The sequence below is a fragment of the Macrotis lagotis genome, chromosome 1 (assembly GCF_037893015.1).
Source record: "Macrotis lagotis isolate mMagLag1 chromosome 1, bilby.v1.9.chrom.fasta, whole genome shotgun sequence".
Classification (NCBI taxonomy): domain Eukaryota; kingdom Metazoa; phylum Chordata; class Mammalia; order Peramelemorphia; family Peramelidae; genus Macrotis; species Macrotis lagotis.
In genome coordinates, this window is record NC_133658.1 from 207,412,544 (window position 1) to 207,435,828 (window position 23,285).

The 23,285-nt window shown below is 34.6% G+C and overlaps 1 protein-coding gene across 5 annotated transcripts in view; it reads right to left on the reverse strand.

Moving 5' to 3' along the window:
* The window catches only part of EIPR1 (EARP complex and GARP complex interacting protein 1), a 216,551-nt gene that overhangs the window by 53,700 nt on the left and 139,566 nt on the right, over positions 1 to 23,285 (reverse strand). For all 5 annotated transcript variants that reach the window (XM_074209575.1, XM_074209576.1, XM_074209579.1 and 2 more), the window contains one exon: positions 22,301 to 22,457. In XM_074209575.1, coding sequence (XP_074065676.1) covers positions 22,301 to 22,457 — 157 coding nt within the window. The remainder of the gene's footprint in view (positions 1 to 22,300; positions 22,458 to 23,285) is intronic.

Below are 23,285 nucleotides of genomic sequence, written 5' to 3' on the forward strand. Positions count from 1 at the left end.
AGGACAAAGAGAGCAGAAGGTTTTTGACACTGAGTCAAGAGTCAGGTTGAAAGCCAATAAAGGAAAAATTAAAGATTAATGAGAAAGATAACAAATTATACCTAAATGGAGATACCTAAATTTTAAAAGTTGTCTCTGTAAGAACTTTCAGACATTTAGTGTTGACTTTAGAATTAGTTGAGATATATTTTTATAAGAAAATAGAACAGAAAATTCAAGGTTAGACCTAAACCCAAACCTAACTATTCCAGAAGTTTTTATAGTGCATTACTGCCACCCAATGGTAGCATCCCTAAATTGCAGGATAAATTTTACAGAGAGAAAATAGCTCTATCTCAGTGGTTGACTCTGAAAAAACCTAATGATATGAAGAACAATATCTTTATTTGCCATGAAAGTACCATTTTTGTGCCTTTTGTCATCAAGTTTTATGGTTAAGATTAATATCTGATGCTATGAAACATTCATTAAAACCTAATATTAATAATGATACATTAAGTTACTCTCAAAATTAAAAAAGTACTCTCTCACATTTCTTGTATGACACAAATACAGTTCTAATACTTAAACTAGGAAAGGATAAAGTACAGAAGAACTATAAAACAATATTTATGAATATCTATTCAAATATTTTAAATAAAATCCTATCAAGTAGACAATAGTGACTCATTCAATAACCTCTTAATTATGATCACACTGGATTCATAACAGTAATGAATGAGGCACCATTGGTGGTATAGTAGATAAAGCAGTAGGCCTGGAGGCAGGAAGATTTGAGTTCAGTTTCTCCCTAGCTTGTCACCTTGGGCAAATCACTTAATTTCTGTTTACCTCAGTTTCCTCAAGTATAAAATGGGAATAATAACATTATCTATCTAACAGGGTTATCATAAGAATAAAATGAAATAATGTTTGGTTAAGAAACTCAGAAATATTTCAACATAATGAAAACAATCAACTTAATTAACCACATTAAAAATAAAAACATTCAAAATTACATGATTATCTCAATAAATGTGGGGAAACCTTTTGATAAATTAAATACCTATATGCTACAAAAAAACTCAACATAGATAAAAGTATATAAATACCTTTTTCCAATAGGAAAAATATCTAAAACTGAAAGGAAACATCATATATACATACATATATACATACATACATACATATATACATATATATAATATATATATATGGGGGATGCACTAAAGGTTTGCCAAGTAAATACAGAATAAAGCAAGGATGCCTCCAAAATTATTAACTATGGTTCTGGGAAAACAGCAAAATCATTAAGACTTGAAAAATAAAGGCATATAAAGATAAGTAAAAAGTATTTGATGATATGATGGCTTACTTGAACAATCATATAAAACATCAAAGACACTAACTGAAACAATAGCTTTAGCAAAGTGGGAAGCTAAATAAGCTTTCTAAAATCAACAGAATTTCTATATGATATCAAAAGCTAAAAGGCCATAAATAAAGAGAAATTTAATTCAGAAAATATACAAAATCCCAAGGATGTGAAAAGAAAGAGGAGAGGAGATAAGAAAATGTGAAGTGCTGCTGGAAAGGAGGACAGATTGGAGATTATGATAGAAGCAAAACACATTTAAGAAGGGACAGGGTGAAAGGAGAGAGAGAGAGAAAGAGAAAAGGAGATACAAAGAGAAAGCAGGATAGAAGAAAATACAGTTTGTAATAACTGTGACTATGGGATGAACTCTCCCAAAAAAATAGAAGTGGATAAGAGAGGAGATTAAAACCTGTATGCTGTAATATGTTGTTTACAAGAAAAACACTTGGAGCAGGGAGATACATATGTAAAGGCAAAAGAGCTAAAGGAAAATCTAATAAGCTTCCACTGAAATTAAAAAAAAAAAAGCGGGGGTAGCAATCATGACATCAGACAAAGCATAAGCAAAAATAAATCTAATTAAAAGAGAAAAGCAGAGAAACTTATTTTGCTAAAAAAAAGGGCCTCAGACAATGAAGTAATATCAATACTAAATGTTTGTACCAAATAGTATAGCATCCAAATTCTTAAAGGAAAAGCTAAATAATTTACAGGAAGAAATACAATAAGACAACACTAGTAGGGGGACCCTCAACTTGTCCCTCCTAAAACTAGATAAATCTATTGAAATATAAACAAGAAAGAAATTAAGGAAATTAATAGCATTTTAGAAAAGTTATGTATGGATCACTGAGAACAGCTTGAAGGGGCTGTAAGAGAACTCTGCTACACCAGAATGAATGTGGAGTGAGGATCCCTGGCCACAGAACCTGCAATGAAAATTGGGAGAAACATGCCTGCACCTCCAGAGCACAGCCCACTGACGATAAAGGGGTCAGGGGAGACTGCAGAAATCTCTCTGCTCTCCCTGGGGCAGGACTCTGCTGTTTACCCACACTCAAATCCAGCTTGCAGTTTGACCTTCCATACTAAGATAGCAGGGATCCTCCTCACAGTTCCAGGGCAGAGGGAAGTGCCTATGGTCATCTACATATCAAAGCACAGGCAAGAAAGCATAATTCCTTGGAGGAATAAAGGCCCCAGTGAGGTGTCCCCCAAAAACCTCAAAGCCCTGGAAGTGTGATAAATCATTCACAGGCTGAGGAAATGAGTAAACAAGAGGAAAAGAAGAATCTGACCATAGAAAATTACTTTAGTCCCATGGAAGATCAAAACACATACTCAGATGATGACAAAATTGAAGCTTCTGTATCCAAAACCTCCAAGAGAAATAGAAAATGGGCTCAGATTATAGATGAAATCAAAAAAAGACTTTGAAAAGCAATTAAGGAAGGTGGAGGAAAAATTAGGAGGAGAAATGAGAGGGATGCAGAAAAATCATGAAAACCAAATCAGCAGCTTGGTGAAAGAAAAACAAAAAAATACTGAAGAAAATAATATGTTAAAAACCATTTTAGGCCAAATGGAAAAGGCAAAACAAAAGGCAAATGAGGAGAAAAATGCCTTAAAAAGCAGAATTGGCCAGCTAGAAAAGGAGATAAAAAAGCTCTCTGAAGAAGAAACTCCTTCAAATGCAGAATGGAACTAAAGAAAGCTGATGGCTTTGCAAGAAATCAGGAAGAAAACAAACTCTTCCAAAAATTCCAAAAATTAGAAGAAAATGTGAAATATCTCATTAGAAAAACAACCAACCTCAACAACAGATCCAGAAGAAATAATTTAAAAATTATTGAACTACATGAAAGTCATGACCTAGACTTCAGTTTTCAATAAATAATATAGCAAAATTGTCCTGAGATCCTAGAAGCAGAGAGTAAAATAGAAATTGAGGGAATTCACCAGTCACCGCCTGAAAGACATCCCAAAAGAAGAACTTTCAGGAATATTATAGCTAAATTCCAAAACTCCCAATCAAAGAGAAAATTTTAAAAGCTGCCAGAAACAAATAATTCAACTACTGAGGCTCCATAGTCAGGATTACACAGGATCTGGCAGCATCTACATTAAAGGCTCATAGAGACTGGAATATGATATTCCAGAAGGCAAAAGATCTTGGTTTACAACAAAGAATCAACTACCCAGGAAAACTGAACATCCTCTTTCAGGGGAAAAGATGGACTTTCAAAGAAACAGAAGACATTCAAACTTTCCTATTGAAACAACCAGAGCTGAACAGAAAGTTTGATCTTCAAGTACAGGACTCTGGTGAACCATAGAGGGGGTGGATGAGAAGGAATAACTATGAGGAACGTAATGATATTGAAATATTTGCATTCCAGCATGGGAAGTAAATACTGATAACTCATATGAAATTTCTCATTTATAAGAGCTGTTAGAAGGAGCATATAAAGTCAGGGTACAGGAAGGAAAGGAATATAATGGTATAATATATAGTAAAAAGATGGAGTCAATGGGTGATTAAGGGAAGTACTGGGAGGAAGAAGGAGCTAAGAAATGTCACATAAGTGTCAATAAAAAGCTTTTTTCAGTGTAGTGGAATGGGGGAAGGCAAGGGGGAATGAATGAGCCTTCATTCTCATCAGAAATGGTTCAGAGAGGAAATAACATACACACTTAATAGGGTGTAGAAATCTAACTTACCCTAGAGAAAAAGGATGGTAATAAGGGGGGATGGAGGTAGGGAAGGGAAAAATAGGTAATAGAAGAGAGGGAAGATTGTGGGACAGGGTACTCAGATACCACACACTTTTGGACAGGGCCAGAAAGAAAGGAGAGAGAGAATAGAATAAATGACAGTGAGGAGGAATAGAGTGGAGGGAAATACAGCTAGTAATAGCAACTGTGGGAAAAATATTGAAGCAACTTCTCTGGTGGACTTATGATTAAAAAAAAAAAAAAGCAACTCAGCCCAGAGACAGAGCCATTGGAATCTGAACATAGGGGGAAGTACATTTTTTTCCTCTCACTATTCTTGAGGTTTCTCATCTTCTTGGGATGGGGGGGGTGAGGGTTAATGTTTATTCTTATAACAAAATTATTGTAATAATCCCAATAGCCTTTACTAGTAGTAATATTCAAACAAATTAACCAATTCCACTCAAAAAAAAAGTTAGGCATGATAGACCTCTGGAAAAAACTGAATGAGAATATAAAGGAATATATCTTTTTGCAGAAATGTATGGTATCTACACAAAAACTGAACATTTATTAGAGCATAAAAATCTCACAAAAAATGCAGAAAAGTTGGACTATTTAAATGCTATTAAATGCATCATTTCAGATCATAATGAAATAAAAATTACATTCAATAAAGGGCTGTGAATAAAGACAAATTAAAAATTAATTGAAAACTAAACATTCTAATTCTAAAAAAATGGATAAAAGAACAAATCATAGAAACAACCAATAATTTCATTAAGAGAATGATAACAATGAGACAATATATAAAATTTATGGGATATAGTTAAAGCAGTACTTACGGGAAAATTTATAGTTTTATATCAATAAAACAGAGAAAGACTAGATTAACAAATTGGGAATGCAACTAAAAAAACTAGAAAAAAGAACAAATTAAAAATCTCAATTAAAAACCAAATTGGAAATCCTGAAAATCAAAGAAGAGATTAATAAAATTTGAAGAAAAGCACTGAGCTAATAAATAAAACTAAGAGTCGTTTTAAAGGGAACAAAACAATTTAAAAGGATAGCATTTTGTTATTTTGATTTAAAAAGGGAAAAATGAAATTACCAGAGGAAAAAATGAAGAGAATGAATTTATCATCAATGAAAAGGAAATTGAGACAATTATTAGACATATAAAACAATTACTTACCAATAAATTTAACATCTAAGTGAAATGATCAAATATGTGATAGAGTATTACAAGATATAAAATGGATGGTTTTGATTACATTAAATTAAAAAGGGTTTGCATAAACAAAACCAATGGAGCCAAAACTAGGAGGAAAACAGAAAGCTGGGGGGAAGATATTTGTAGCAAGTTTCTCTGATAAAGGTCTCAGTTCTTAAATATATAGAGAACTCAGTCAAATTTATAAAAATTTAAGTAATTCTCCAAATGATACAGGAAATGAACAGTTTTCATATGAATAAATCAAAGCCATCTCTAATCATATAAAAAATGATTACAGAAGTGCAAATTAAAATAATTTTGGGGTACCACCTCACATCTCTTAGATTGGTTAATATTATAGAAAAGAAAAATGATAAATGCTGCAAAGGTTGTGGGAAAATTGGGACACTAATCATTATTGGTGGAGTTGAACTGACCCAACTACTCTGGAAAATAAATTGTAACTACACCCCAAGGGTTACAAATCTGTGCAAATGCTTTGACCCCAGAAATACCTGTGTCTTTAGTTCAAAGAAAAAAAATTTAAGTACCTATATGTGCAAAAATATTTATAGAAGTTCTTTACTTGATAACAAAGAATTGGAAATTGAGGAGATGCCCATCAACTGGGGAGTTGGTGAACAAATTGAGGTATATGAACGTAATGGAATACTATTGTTCTATCAGAAATGATGAGCAGGATGCTTTCAGAAAAACCTAGAAAGAGGGGCGGCTAGGTGGCATAGTGGATAAAGCACCGGCCCTGGAGTCAGGAGTACCTGGGTTCAAATCCGGTCCCAGATACTTAATAATTACCTAGCCGTGTGGCCTTGGGCAATCCACTTAACCCTGTTTGCCTTGCAAAAACCTAAAAAAAAAACAAACTAGAAAGACTTACATGATCTGATGCAGAATGAAGTGAGAAGAACCAAGAAAACATTGCATAAAATAACAGCAGAACTGTATGAGAATCAACACAGAGTAGGCAATAGTGGAACAGAAAAGGAGTGGGCAGCTTTCAGATATCTAGTGTATAACCACTTCATTTGCTCATCTGGCCCATCTGGGTCAAAACACTCACAAATGCTAAGACAGGCTTGATGAAAATGATAGGGAAATACAGAAACTGATAAATGAAAAACAAGAACTCCATAGGATTTTCATAAATTAGCAGCATAGTTCATCCATTTCTAAGAAGGCAGCATTTAATTCTATCAAAAGTAAAGTACACATGACCAGAAAGGATAATGATCATTGTTGGAAGGGATGTGGGAAATCTGGGACACTATTACACTGTTGGTGGAAGTGTGAACACATCCAACCTTTCTGGAGAGAAATTTGGAGTTATGCCCAAAGGGCAACAAAAATGAGCATACCCTTTGATACAGCAATACCACTACTGGGTCTATAGCCTGAAGAGATGATGAAAAAGGGTAAAAACATCACTTGTACAAAAATATTTATAGCAGCCCTGTTTGTGGTGGCAAAGAATTGAAAATCAAGTAAATGTCCTTCAATTGGGGAATGGCTTAGCATACTGTGATATATGTATGTCATGGAACACTATTGTTCTATTAGAAACCAGGAGGGAAGGGAATTCAGGGAGGCCTGGGGGGATTTGCATGAACTGATACTGAGTGAGATGAGCAGAACCAGAAAAACACTGTACACCCTATCAGCAGCATGAGGGTGATGATCAACCTTGATGAACTTGCTCATTCCATCAGTGCAACAACCAGGGACAATTTTGGACTGTCTGCAATGGAGAATACCATCTGTATCCAGATAAAGAGCCATGAAGTTTGAACAATTTTCTTTTTTTAATTAATTTTTATTAAAGATATTATTTGAGTTTTACAATCCCCCCCCCCCAATCTTGCTTCGCTCCCCCCCCACTCCCCCCATGGAAAGCACTCTGTCAGTCTTTACTTTGTTTCCATGTTGTACCTTGATCCAAATTGGGTGTGATGAGAGAGAAATAATATCCTTAAAGAAAAGAAGTCTAAGAGGTAACAAGATCAGACAGTAAGATATCTGGGTTTTTTCCTAAAATAAAGGGAATAGTCCTTGAACTTTGTTCAAACTCCACAGCTCCTTATCGGGATACAGATGGCACTCTCCTTTGCAGACAGCCCAAAATTGTTCCTGATTGTTGCACTGATGGAATGAGCAAGTCCTTCAAGGTTGAACATCACTCCCATGTTGCTGTTAGGGTATACAGTGTTTTTCTGGTTCTGCTCATCTCACTCAGCATCAGTTCATGCAAATCCCTCCAAGCTTCCCTGAAATCCCATCCCTCCTGGTTTCTAATAGAACAATAGTGTTCCATGACATACATATACCACAGTTTGCTAAGCCATTCCCCATTTGAAGGACATTTACTTGATTTCCAATTCTTTTCCACCACAAACAGGGCTGCTATAAATATTTTTGTACAAGAAATGTTTTTACCCTTTTTCCATCATCTCTTCAGGGTATAGACCCAGCAGTGGTATTGCTGGGTCAAAGGGTATGCACATTTTTGTTGCCCTTTGTGCATAGTGTTTGAACAATTTTTAAGGACTATTCCCTTTAATTTAGAAAAAAAACAGGTATCTTATTGCTTGATCTTGTTATCTCTTATACTTTTTGTTTCCTCCTTAAGGATGTGATTTCTCTCTCATCACACTCAATTTGGATCAATGTACAACATGGAAACAAAATAAAGACTGACAGACTGCTTTCCGGGGGGTGGGGAGTAATATTGGGAGAAAAATTGCAAAACTCAAAACTCAAATAAAATCTTAAAAAATAAATTAAAGTACAAGTGAAGCTTAGAGAGATGCAGGACTCTTGGCTCAGTAAGAAGGCAGATGAAATTCAATTTTATGTGGACAGTAACAAACCAAAATGCTTTTATAATTCCCTGAAGGGTATTTATGAGCCAAAGACCTATGCTGCCACTCAACTACTCAGTGCTGATGGAGCCACACTGATTAACGATATGGACATGATCATAGAGAGATGGACTGAACACTTCCATAGTGTTCTTAACAGACCATCATCAATCAATGCAGAAGTCATTGACCACATTTGGAATGAAATTAGGTTCCCTTCATGCTCCAAAGCACCTGGTGCTGAATCTATTCCAGCTGAGATCTACAAGGTGGGGGGTTCCACTGCTCATGCAAAAACTGGTTAAAATTTTCCAGGTTATATGGCATCTTCAGGTTATCCCCCAAGAACTTACGGATGCCTCCATTGTCCACTCTATAAAGGTAAAGGAAATAAATTGTCCTGTGACAATTACAGGGGTATCTCTCTTTTAGTCATTGGTGGTAACATTCTTGTCAGAGTCCTTCTCAATAGGCTGATCCTTCATCTCGAAGATGGTCACCTCCCTGAGAGGCAGTGAGGCTTCAGAAAGCGTAGAGGAACAGTCAATACAGTATTTGCTGCTCAATAACTCCAGGAAAAAAAAGCCAAGAGCAGAACAGAGGTCTATATACATCATTTGTAGATCAGACCAAGACCTTTGATATCATCAGTGATGAGGGTTTATAGTAAATTATGTCAAAATTTAGTTGCCCAGAGAAAGTCATCAATATCATATGTCAATTTCATGGCAGTGTGCATGCCCGGGGTCTAGATGGTGAATGATGCTCTTGAGATTTCCCAGTCACCAATGAAGTGAAAAAAGGATGCATCCTTGCTCCCATACTTTTTTTAGTATGATGTTTTCAGCCATTTTATCAAACGCCTTTATTGAGGATGAACATGGCCTCAAGGTCAGCTATTGCACTGATGGTAAATTCTTCAACTTGAAAAGGCTACAAGCCAAGACCAAAGTGGAGGGAATGTTTGAAGATGATTGTACACTCAATGCAGCCTCTGAAGCTGAGATGCAACAAAGTATAGTTGTACTGCGGCTTGTACTAATTTTGGTCTAACAATTAAAACCAAGCAAACACAGATGCTCCATCAGCCAGCACCACACTATCCATATGGGGAACCATCCATTATAGCTAATGGAGAAGTTCTGAGTACTGTGGACAAGTTCCCTCACCTTGGCAGTGTCCTTTCCAAGTAAGTACACCTTGACAATGAAGTTGACACACGCATTGCCAGAGCTAGCTCAGTACTTGGGAAGCTCCAAAAGAAAGTATGGGAGAGAAAAGGTATTAGACTAACTACCAAACTGAACGTCTACACAACCATTGTGCTGACCCCTTTGCTATATGCTTGTGAATCCTGGACAGTCTACCAGCACCATATCAGGAAACTGAATTGTTTCCATTTAAATTGTCTTATAAAGAATCTGAAGATCATCAGAAGAGACCAGACCCTGAGTTAATCTGCCTAGCATTCCAAGATTACTACAGAGAGCGCAACTACAACGGGCTGCACACAATGTAAGAATGCCAGACGTACACTTGCCAAAAAAAACTATCTTTATCGAGAACTCACACAGGACAAGTACTCACAAGGGGGTCAGAAGAAGTGATACTGAGACACCCTGCAAGTCTCATTGAAGAACTTTAGAACTGATTGTTCAGTGTAGGAGACACTGGCACAGGACTGCCCAGCTTGGCGTGCCCTCATCAGTGAGAGGGCTGCACTTTATAAGGAAGGCAGAACTGAAGCAGTTCAAAGGAAACATGACATATATAAGTTCAGAGTACCCACCCCAGGTGTTCACATGGACTATTTGTGCCTAACCTGTGGTAGAACATTCTGAGCTTGTATTAGTCTAATCAGTCACAATCAGACACACTGTAATTTGTCTCTAACATAGTGATGTCATTTTGGTCTTCTTAGATAAAGAAGAACAAGAACCAGCAATATGATGATCCAAGACAATTCCAAAGGATTTATGATGGAAAATGGTATCTATATCCAAAGAAAGAACTGATGGAGTATCTATGCAAATTACAAGCATATTATTTTCCAAGTTATTTTTTCATGGTTTTTTGGTCTTTGCCTTCTTTCACACATGATTATTATGGAAATGTTTTGTATGACATGCATAACCTCTATCTCAAGGAAGAGAAAGGAAAGAGAAGGGAAAGAATTTGGAACCAAAAATTTTAAAAAATTACATATAAAAGTTAAAATTGTTCTTGTATGTACCAAGAAAAACAAAAGAATTCAAGATAGAGGAAAATGGCAACCATAGTGGTGACATGTCTTTTTGTTCTCTCCAATCATGCCATGACTTCCTTAGAAGATAACAATTCTGGGGCAGCTAGGTGGTGCAATGGATAAAGCATGGGCCTTGGAGTCAGGAGTACCTAGGTTCAAATCCAGTCTTAGACACTTAATAATTACCTAGCTGTGGCCTTGGGCAAGCCACTTAACTCCATTTGCCTTGCAAAAAAAAAAAGAAGAAGAAGATAACAATTCTAAAATTCAAAAAATAATACTCAAGCATTGCAATGACCTGGGGGTGGCTACAGGGGGAGTGGATAGAGCACCAGCCCTGGAGTCAGGAGTACCTAGGTTCAAATCCAGCCTCAGACACTTAATAATTACCTAGCTGTGTGGCCTTGGGCAAGCCACTTAACCCCATTTGCCTTGCAAAAAATCCTAAAAAAAAAAAAAAAATTTCAATGACCTGAAAAAAATTCATTAACCCAGAAATTATTGATGATTATCTCAAAATAACTAGCCTGTTCATAAGCTGAAAAGCCTGAATCTATTTGTATAACTTTTGAGAACACAGTCAGCTCCATACTATGATATGGCGTTGAAATAAGACTTTAGTGAAAAATTGTCTTCTATGTGAACTTAAATATTGAAGAAAATCAAATCATTGTAGATAGAATTGCTCCTTTACCTCAGATTTTATCATTTATCCCTGGATGACTGAATACATTTGAAAAGATTAACACTTTTGTTATTTTATAGATAGCAATCCCTATAATCATTAGTGTTTGAAATAACTGGTGTATACAATATGCATTAAAAAAAGAAATAACATTTTACCATGGATCAGCACCATGAAATTGGTGCTATAAACATAAGAAAATAAGCTAGAATTTCTTCAGTTCTTGTTACTTCAAACTAAGGAATTTATTTCTTGGTTCATAAAAATCATCTACTTTTTTGCTTTATCTCACTCTAACAGTGAATTAGAAGTGACATAAAATGGGATGAACAAATAAAGAACATAGTAGTACATACCCAAATAAAAATGTTCAATGCCCTTCAAGTCATAAAGATGAATAAAGATTTCTTTTTCATTCTGTAATCAGAGCCCTCCCCTACCACCTCCTCCACCTAATCAAAATCAAAATCAAAATCAAAAATCACTCCTTTGAGGGAGTTAATAAGTACAACAGTAAAAAAAGGGAAAAGGTTCCATTTTTTTTTTAATGGGAGAAAGAACATTAAGCTTGAAATCAGAAACCCTGATTTGGGATCCCCTCATCTGTAAAACTGAGGTGATTAATAATTATCAGAATGACCTGATGCAATGGTTATAAGGATCGAATGAAAATGCAGAAAATATTTTTGAAATTCTTAACATTATCATTGGCTTATCCATTCATTAATCAGGTATCTATTCTGTGCAATGATTATTGGTTGGTGTAGGTTTGTTCATATAGGCCAAAAAATCTACATCCTTTCTTTGTGTAGTTATGTTAGTTACCAATATGAGAAATGGGGGGTTGGGGGGTTGGGAAGGTCATACCTTAAAAAAATTGTTGCAAATTCTAGAAAAAATGTAATATTAAATTAATCTAAATTCTTTTCATTTGTATCCTTCATTAAAGTCCTATTGTGACAAGTCAGCATGGCTTGGAAGTAACCTTGACTTCTCAAAGACTAAGTCGGTGGAGAAAAAATTCAAGCAGTCTACCAATTTTAAAAAGAATTTGAAAGCATGGCTAGCAATGGATAGTATACTTATTATCAAAAGACATGTTTAGAGAAAAGAATAAGTAGGTTGATCTAATAAATAGTAGGATGTAATGAATTTTTCAGTCACTGTAGTATCTAAAAGTCATTTATTTACTAAATCATGGATTTAGGTATATTCTATATTAGTGAAGAGTAGACCCATATCAATGAAACCAAAAATCATTGAAATATTGAAGTATTCTTTTAAATATTTATATTTTTCATAAAACATTTTTAGGACAAAAATCAGGAATGGTGTACAATGAAAGAGAGGATATGAGTTCCTAAAAGGTTGGAAATTACTGCTCTAATCAATACCATCATTTTATTAATGAGGTGTCAGTCATTAAATGTTCAAATTGTAAATGATAATAACTTTTAGATTAAAAAGGAACTGCCTATGTTACAATTATTATCTTTTTTAAGGTTCATAAAGTTTATAACAATTCTTTTTGTTATGAAACTCTCAAATATGTGAATATACAATATGTATATATAAAGTTATGATAATTCTATCATTATTACTATTCTTTTTTATTATAGTTTATGAAAGAAAAGTAATGAATTATTTTTATAGCTTCTAAGTGTTCCTTTTAAAAAAAGAGGTTAATTCCTTAGAGCTAAGAAATGTACAATAGAATACTCTAGAGTTTTGCATCAAGGACTAAAATAATTCTCTTCTATGGGTTTCCCCCAAACAATAAGTATTTTGCCATTAAATTTGTAAATATTCAAAAGATACAACTGTGTGATGTGGGAAATTCTAAATTAAATTGTAAGTCATTTTAAAAGCATTTTGGAGCAGAAATGGCTCAAAATCTTTCAACAAAACTTTATTAAGCACCTTCTATGTGTCAGGCACTATGTTAAGTGGTAAAGATTAAAAATAAAAATGAAATAGTACCTTTCGAGAAGGAAATTTTATTCTACACAAGATATAAATAGATAAGTAAACAAAGATATACAAAAAATAAAGTAAATTGAATAAGGAAATATCTGTTATATAAGGTAGCTCTGGAACTGAGCTTGGAAGAAAATTAGGGGTTCCTAGATGTGGAGGTAGAGAGAAAGAGCTTTCCAGGAACAGGGAGGAACAGCAGCTAATTAGTCAGTTTGATTGAAATGCAAAATATACGAAAATGAATAATGTGAATCAACCTATAAAGGTAGGTTGAAACCACATCATGGATTTTTTTTTTTTTGGCTAGGCAAAGGTCAAACAGCTAGGTTATTAAGTGTCTGACAACGGATTTGAACTCAGGTGTTCCTGACTCCAGGGCTAGTACTCTATCCATTGAACCACTGAGCTGCCCCATCATGGATTTTTTAAAATCAATTTTATTTATTTTCAGATTCTTCACTCCTTCCCAAATCTTTATTTTTTTTTGTCTAACTTTGCAATCTGATAGGTGAAAAGGATCTTAGAGTTGCTGGAGACTGCCTATTCATATTCTTAGACCATTTTTTTCAGTTTGGGAATGGTTCTTATTCTTATAATTTGGATCAATTCACTATATATCTTAGAAATTATACTTATCAAGAGAAAATGATGCCAAGATTTTCCCCCATTTATCTAGTTGTCTTTACTTTAGCTGCACTGGTCATGTTTATACAAAAATTATTAGTTTTATCTTATTAAAATTATCTATTTTATCTTCTGTATCTCTGGTTTGGTCAGAAATTCTTCATCTAGTATAAAAATGATAAGTAATTTGTCCCTTGATCCTCTCATTTGTTTATGATGACATACTTCATATCTAAATCACAGAGCCATTTGGAGTTCATCATGTTATACAATGTGAGGTCTTGGTCTAAACCTAGTTTCTGCTACACTAATTCCTACCTTTCCCAACAGTCTTTTCAAATAGTTAGTTCTTGACCCAATAATTGAGATCTTTTGGTTTATCAAACATTAGGTTAAGTAATTTGCCCAGGGTCACACAGTCATTAAGTGTCTGAGGTAAATTTGAAATCAGAAAGAGATGAATCACATTGCTTTCAGGCCAGATAGTATCTACTCCACTACCTAGTTGACCCTCTCTTTCTTACCCAGTACCAAATTATTTTGACCATTACAGCTTTGTAGAATGGTTTGAGATCGGGTACTACTAGGGCTCTCACCCCTTCCTTTCTACTTTCCCCCATTCCCCATGGATTCTCTTGACATTTCTGACTTTTCGTTTTTCCAGATAAATTTTATTATTGTTATTTTCTAGTTCTATAAAATAAATATTTCAGAATTTGATTGGTAGGATACTAAACAAGCAAATTAATTTAGATAGCATTGTCACTCATTTACAAAAACTTTGGGTTTCCTCCATAGCTCTGTCATGTACTCCTTTGTATTATTCCTCCATTGATAACAGTTACAAAGGGTTCAAATACCTTTCTTATGCTGATGATTCCTAGATCATATTTAGCCCTGGTTTCTCCTATACTGCAATTCTACATGACCAACTGTCATTGGACATTTTAAACTAGAAGTCCCAATAGACAGATACACAATGGATAGAGCACAAAACTTGAAGTCAGGAATACTTGAGTTCCAATTCGGACTCAGATATTTATTCATATGAACCTGAGCAGTCACTTAATCTCCATTTCCTCATTTGCAAATAGGAATAATAACAGCACCTACCTCTCAGGATTGTTGTAAAGATTAAATAAGATAAAGATTATAAAGCACTGTAAACTTTAAAGCAGTACATAAATGCTAGAAATTGCTTTTATTATTATAATTATTATAGTCATTCCAAAACAAAATTCATTACCTTTTCCTCAAAATTACCCCTTCTCCTGAGTTTCCCTTTCCTTATATCGTTGAAGCCACCATAATCTTCCCAGGCACTCAAGTTGCAAAGCAACATTCTCACCCTCACTTATTCTATACATTCAATCAATTGCCAAATCATTGTTTCTAATTTAATTAATAATTTAATAATTTAATTAATAACATCTCAAATATAGTCCCTTTTCTGTATTCAAATAGCCACTACCTTAAGTGCAGGTCCTCTTCATTTTATTATCACAGCTTTCTAATTTCTTCTTGCCTTAGTTTCTCACTCTTCAAAGTGATTTTCCTAGAATTTGGGTCTGCTCAAACTGTCCCTCCTCTCTTATAAATAAATGATAGTGCCTCTCTATCCTTCAGGATCAAAAATAAGTCCTTTGTTAGGCATTTAAAACTCTTCATACCTGGACACTTTTCAAATAGTTAGTTCTTGACCCAATAATTGAGATCTTGACCCAATAATTGAGATCTCCATGTATTCTACTATTCTGTCATATCAGCTTTCTTGTTATTCCTTATATATAAGATTCATTATCCCATCTCTGTGCATTTTTATTCAACATCCTCCAAGCCTGGAATGCTCTAGCTCTTCATTCTCTTACAAACCCTTGCTTCTTTCTAGACTCAGTTCTAATGCCACCTTTCATGGGAAGCCTTTCCCAGACTGTCTAGCCCCCCAGAACCTACAGCTGCTAGAGGCTTGCCCTCTAAGGTAACCTTTCATCTTCTTTACAAGATCTGAGGTACCTGATTTTATATACGTACATACGTACATATATACATATATATAAGCATATAATATGTGTATATATAGATATGCATATATATCTATATATAATACATACTGTATATACAATGTATATATTATATATACATAGTCTATATATAATATATAGAGATATATATTATTTATACACACACACACACACACACACACACACACACACACACACAATTTGCAAATGAGGAAACTGAGATTGAGACATGCCCAGGTTCATATGAATAAATATCTGAGTCTGAATTGCAACTCAAGTATTCCTGACTTATATATATATATAGTGTCTCCCCCACCAGAATCTAAATTATTTTTTAGGGCAGGGACTCCATTTTTTTATAACCTCAGGATCTTAGCACAGTGCCTGGAATGTGGTAAAGCTTTTATTGGTTGATTAGAATATAGCTTGTCCAAACCTAGTGACTTCAATACAGAGGGCAGTTCAGTGCTCTTACTAGTACCTCATTTTTCTTGGGTTTTAATTTCCAATTAACCATTTTTGCTCTGTTTTTTTTCTTGTAAAAATCAAAGACTCAAAAACAAGGGAGACAGTAAATTTGCTAGAAAAAAGGACAGGGAAGAATTTTTTTCTCATAGATTCAATAAAGATGTAAGTATACAATTCACCATGGACACTAACTAACTAGGGATACAAAGATAAATAGGATAAAGTCTTTAGTGCCTCAGGGCTCCAAGGTTCATTTCACACTAACCTAAGATGCTATTCTAAAGATCTAATATTCTGAACCTCAAATAACCATGAGGACCGAACCCTGGGTAAAGTAGGTCAGTATAGGAACCACATAACTCAGGGGAGACCAAGCAGGACTCACCACTTATCCAAAACTGCAACAAGGATAGAACAAAACCCCAATTCAGGAACTAAAGCTAAAAGAAAAATAAACCAAAGAGGATTCCAACAATGTAAAAATTTATTGGGACAGAAGTCATTTATAAAAGCTAAGAAAGTGGGTGATAAAAAAAGCAGAAGCATCAACTACATTCTATTTTTTTCTTTTAAAAAATTTAGCTGTGAAGATGAAGAAATAAGATGGTAGCTGAATGGTAAAAGGAAAGCTGGCTGTACTTGCCTTGAAAAGGCAAGAGATGTAGGAGACATAGTCAAACTGATTTTTCTGGAAAAGACTTGGTTATCATAGTGGCCTATAAAGTCCAAGATGAGTTAAAAATGGCAGGTTAAAAAAATTCAATCATAAGCCATATCAGAAAAGGGATAATGTACAGGATGACAAAGGGATGGTCATAGTATAGTCTGCTGGGGTTAAATCGCAACTAGCATTCAATATTGCACATTATAGGAAGAACACTGATAGGTTAGAATACAATCCAGTGGAAATTAATGATGACTGTGAAAGACCTTGAGATCAAGAATCAGTGGAAGGAAGATGGAAAATACTATCCACATCCAGAGAAGGATATGTGGATTTAGATGCAAAGCTTACTACCTTTAATTTTTAAAAGTTGTCTTATATGTTATATCATTTTTTTCTCTCTAATTTTTTTTTCCATTTAGATTTGATTCTTCTTTCACAACAGATTTAATATGGAGCTATGTTTAGCATGGTTATACATGCAGAGCCTATATTAGATTACTTTCTGTCAGGAAGAGAGGGGAGGGAGGAAGAAAAACGTAAAACCCCAAACCTCACAAAAAACGTTTGTTGAAAACAACCCAAGTAGCTAAAAAAAAAAAAAAAACCAAATAAATAAAATATGGGGGGAGGTTGTAGGGAGTAGGAGGACCTAAAAATGAGACGTCTTCAAGTATGTGAAGGGCAAACATCTGGAAGAAGAATTTGACATGTTCTAGTTGTCCCTAAGGCGTAAAATTAAGAATACATGAAACTTGCATAGTGATAAATTAGTACTTGATGAAAGGAAAATCTTTACAAGCATTAAAGTTCTCTTGGGGCAGCTAAGTGGTGCAACAGCCCTGGAGTCAGGAGGACTTGAGTTCAAATCTGACCCCAGACTCTTAATAATTACCTAGTTGTGTGATCTTGGACAAGTCACTTAACTCCATTGCCTTGCCAAAAAAAAAAGAAACAGAATTAAACTTCTCTACTAAACTTCTTCTATTATACCATTTGGCAGATATTCTGTAGAAAGTATACTTGTTCACCTAGGAGTTGTTCTAAAACTTTTCTAAGGTCCTTTGAAGTTAGAGATTTCATTTTTAAGTCTATAAGAAATAGGAGAAAGTGACAATGAAGATGCGGGGAAAAAATAGGAATGATGTGAAGCCAGGACCAGAGTAGGTGAAAGGGATGGTACCAAAGATGCTGATTAGAAGGATTATTAACCTTAGGAAGGAATATGGGAATTTCTTCTGACATAGGAAAGAAAATGAGTAATGGCAGCAAGAAATTTTGAGTATAGTAGAGAGGAATCAAGGAGAGTCTCATTGGTAGTCTCAACCTTTGTAGTGAAATAGGAAACTGCATAAGCTGCTATAAATAGGAGGTTCTGGGAATGTTCTTGGAGATTTGATAAGCAATGAAAAGATTTGGAATAGCTGATGTAGGGAATTCAATTCAATTGTATGCAACAAATATCAACTTGGACACAACTTGACCACAATAGTGTGGACCACTGTGCTTGGGAATAAGGATATGGGCAAAAAAAAATCCTTGGCTTCAAGGAGTTTACATTTTATTCTAGTCTTCATGGACTATCCCCCCATGATTTGGTTGTTCCTTTCTATCCATAATCAAACCTGTATTCCCCAATCACAAAAACTGCATAAAGCCTGCCCCTCAGATCCAGTTTGTCACAATCCAGGTCCCCCAAATACCTCATCTAGAACTCCCTTAGAAACAATCTCGATAGAATTCATGTCATTTAATTTAGGCTTTTTTGGCTATGATTTAGATCAGTGATGTAAAACTCAAATATAAACAGGGGATATTAAGCTGTACATAAAGATCCTTAAAGTCACAAATCAAATTACACACACACACACACACACACACACACACACACACACACACAAACAAACACATTTGCTATTGTTGTTATTACTGTTATTATATCAACATACTAAAATCAAATAGGAGCTACATTTTAATCTGGTCTGTACCACACTCAGAAGTGTTGTGAGCTTTGTATTTGACACTTTGACTTTAGAGTTTTGTCTTAAATATGACAAAGAGAAGCTAGCTAAGTATCATGAAGTTTGCTGAGCTAATACACCTTCTTCTAAAAGATTCAACCTAATGAGCTGTGGTATCCCAGAACACTTAATTTCCCTCGGTCTTAGTGTCTACATCTGTAAAGGGACAAATCAGAAGATCTCTTTGAAGTTTCTATCAGCTCTAAAATTCTGTGACCACATAGAATATGCTTCTTTTCTGGAGCCATTTTTTTTTATTTTAAAGAAGCAGTTGTAACATTACAGTAAAACACTGTAATGGCTTTGTCTTTGTGGGGAACTTTACTCGCTTGCAACATGTTTTCCTAAAACTTACTGAAGCAGACAAGATGCCTTAGGACCACAAAGGGCACCATTCTCAGAATTACACAAAAGAAAGGGCTATCAAAAACATCTTATTATCTGTTTTACAGTGCTTTAAAATGTCATATTACACACAATGCTTCCTTTATATGTGTACATTTAAAAAAGTTCAAATTTATATGTATATGTTAAATAATATATTTGTACATATTTTTGTTCTTTAGTATTTTTCTTCACAAAAATCCTCCAAGGTAAGAAATATAATATTGTATCTACTTTATAAATAAGCAATTGATTCTTGAGGTGGTCATCAGATCAAAAAATTAAGGATCTAAAGTTGTAATGATACTCAGAGGTTAAACCCCTCATTTTAAGATGTGGAAACTGATTATCAAGAATGTTAAATGACTTTACTCAAGATCACAAAAGGAGTATGGATGAAAGGCAGAATTTGACCCAAGCTCCCTGATTCTAGAGTCAGTGTACTGGTCACTGTACCTTGCTGTGTTCCATAAAGTAATTTGTCTAAGATCAGGTAACTAGCAGGATGTGAAGTAAAGTATAGAGCTGATGTCTCCCAATTCCAATGCTTTTGGTCTATCTATTATACAGCATTGTATATGATTTTTAAATGTAATATCCCAGTGGCAGCTAGGTGGTGCAGTGGATAAAGCACCGGCCCTGGAATCAGGAGTACCTGGGTTCAAATCCAACCTCAGACACTTAATAATTACCTAGCTGTGTGGCCTTGGGCAAGCCACTTAATGCCATTTGCCTTGCAAAAACCTAAAAAAAAAAAAAAGTAATATCCCAAACCTTCCCAGTTTGAATTTACTTAATTCCATGGATGGTATCTAGATATTACATCTGTAACTACAGTGAGTTTTTGATACAGTGGTGCCTTTTGTGAGGGATGTGAATCAAAGGCCCATAAGTCCCAGAGAAAAGGTTATGATTGTTTTTATTTCTAACGATGCTGCTTATGATTTTTAATTTTTCTCTAATGAAAAATCATTCAGGTGATAGTAAGTTTCGATGGGAGGATTAGCCACCCCAGATTTTTAATCCTATGAGTTTCCCTTTGTTAACTACCACCTTTCTGATCTGTTTCTCCAATCACTGGTGGGTGGGCACCTCAGGAATTACAAACAAATTTTAATACTACATGTATATACTGAACTTCCTAAACAAATTTAAGTAAATAATCCAAAAGCAACAAAACAATTTTAAAAGGAGCAAATGTACTACAAAATAAGTAAAAAATGCTTTTCAAAAGCACATGTAAATTACTTTTAGATTTAGTCATTGCTTTGGATAATCTCCAGCAAAAAGTCCCCTTTAACCATGTTGATATCTGAAAATTTATTACCAAAACACAATTGTACACAAAAAGGAATATGATCAATCTTTTAAAACTCCAAATAACAAAAGGAAATTGTTTTTGTGTTTTTAAATACAATCCACACTCTGTTCTCTCTTGATTCTTACTCCTACCTCCCCCCAGCAAGGGGCCTATTAATTTCTTTTTTTTTAATTTATTTTTATTAAAGATATTATTTGAGTTTTACAATTTCCCCCCCCCCATCTTACTTCCCTCCCCCACCCCACCCCACAGAAAGCAATCTGGCAGTCTTTGTTTCCATGTTGTACCTTGATGCAAATTGGGTATGATGAGAGAGAAATCATATCCTTAAAGAAGAGACAAGAAGTCTAAGAGGTAACAATATCAGACAATAAGATATCTGTTTTTTTCTAAATTAAAGGGAATAGTCCTTGAACTTTGTTCAAACTCCACAGCTCCTTAACTGTATACAAGTGGCACTCTCCTTTGCAGACAGCCCAAAATTGTTCCTGATTGTTGCACTGATGGAATGAGTGAGTCCTTCAAGGTTGAACATCACTCCCATGTTGCTGTTAGGGTATACAGTGTTTTTCTGGTTCTGCTCATCTCACTAAGCATCAGTTCATGCAAATCCCTCCAGGCTTCCCTGAAATCCCGTCCCTCCTGGTTTCTAACAGAACAATAGTATTCCATGACATACATATACCACAGTTTGCTAAGCCATTCCCCAATTGAAGGACATTTACTTGATTTCCAATTCTTTGCCACCACAAACAGGGCTGCTATAAATATTTTTGTACAAGTAATGTTTTTACCCTTTTTCATCATCTCTTCAGGGTATAGACCCAGTAGTGGTATTGCTGGGTCAAAGGGTATGCACATTTTTGTTGCCCTTTGGGCGTAGTTCCAAATAGCTCTCCAGAAGGGTTGGATGGGGGCCTATTAATTTCTTAGGATTTCCTTATCTAATACTGAGATCATGTGTAATTCTATCTTCTAAAAAGAATTTCCAGTTTTTCTCCTACTTCTATATTTTATGTTACTGATGCTTACCAGGTGTTAGGCAATAATTACTCTAGGGTAGTAGATTGGGTATAGTGACTGTGGTAAAAATCCTATGCTGTAGATAACTACAAAGCAATTGGCCACTGAACATTATAATAAATTACTTCTACTCAAACATCAGATGGGAAAAATACATATGATTTAAAGAGTCCAGAGTATTTGTGAGACATGCTATATTAATACACATTTCTGTATATAAATATGCATATGTGTGTATGTATGTATATATAGATATGCATACACACATATAATTCCATATTGGATTTAAACAAATTTATGCATTTTAGTCTCAAATAATAAATTAAAATTTAGTGCCTAAAATAACTGAAATAAAAAGTATTTAATGAAGCTAAAGAGAAAGATAAAAATGATATACTATTCAATGACCGACTTTTTTATTAAGGCAAGTAGCCATGTGCAACACTGATTTTTATATGAAAGTAAAAAATCACAGAAGGACAAGAGAGGCTGTTCAGTCATGCATGTGGCAGAACTACACATAAATGTTTCTAATAGACAAAATTTCTGAGACCAAAAAAATCAATTTGTATCATTTTTTGGAAAAAGGAATAGTTTTTAAGCGTGTAATATAGTTTCTACAATATAAATCTGTACAAACTAAGAGCTCTGGTCTACCCTTCAAGCTTGTTCTCAGTATATAAAATATGCAGAATCCTACCAGGCCATGTTGCCATGGGCGGTGTTGTCAAGGTGACAGAGTAGCTCCAGGGTCTGAGTGGTGCTTGATGAATCATCAGGGGATTCATGACTGCCTGATTCCAATTCCTTCGGCATCCTCCACACAGCCGCACATGTCATGACTTTACTGTCTGAAGCTAAGCAAGAGAGGATAATGTCAACAGAGCATGATACGTGGCACACATTTAGTATACAATGCATCAACACTTACACAAATCCAGAAGCTGCTCACATCTGCACTTTTAAATATTTACAATTTCATAATAAGTGGCATGCAGCAAACAGAGAACACAGAGAGACACACACCTTAAGTCACAAATCAATTCAATGCACAACTCATGAACATCATGTATTTAATTCACTTTCCTTGTTTTATAAACCAGCATTTTTTTAATTTTATAAACCAGCATTGTTTTACTTTAAAGAAGCAATTTCCTCAAAAACAGATTTTCTTCCCCTCTTCCTTGATAATTCTTCAAATAAAGGGGAAACCAGAAGTCTACAAACACTGTCATAATAAAGTGTTTAGGTATAGCAGTTATGGGAAGACCAAAAAAATTGGGTTTTTTTCAATAGCTTTATTAGGTTATTCAAAATTGGAATGAGGAGTATATGTGAAATAACTATCATTGCAATTCACCATTTTTTAAAATCCACATGATATTGTTTCAATAAAATTGCTTTTAATTCTAAAAGCAAAATTCCAAAAAATTATTTGCATTCATCAGAATTTCATCAGAAAACAATAATGTATGGATGAAAAGTGTTACCCTCCACCAGTACTGCCAGCAGAAAATAAGTTTAATGTCAAAAGAAGATGAAATGATTTCCTAAACAAAACTATGAAAATTCGGAACAAAAAAGTCACTAAAACCCCAAAAGAAGGATACATTAAAAGGACAAGTATTTATTTTTTAGTTTCAAAAGTTTAAGTCTTGACTTTTCAGTTTTGAAATGTAATTATC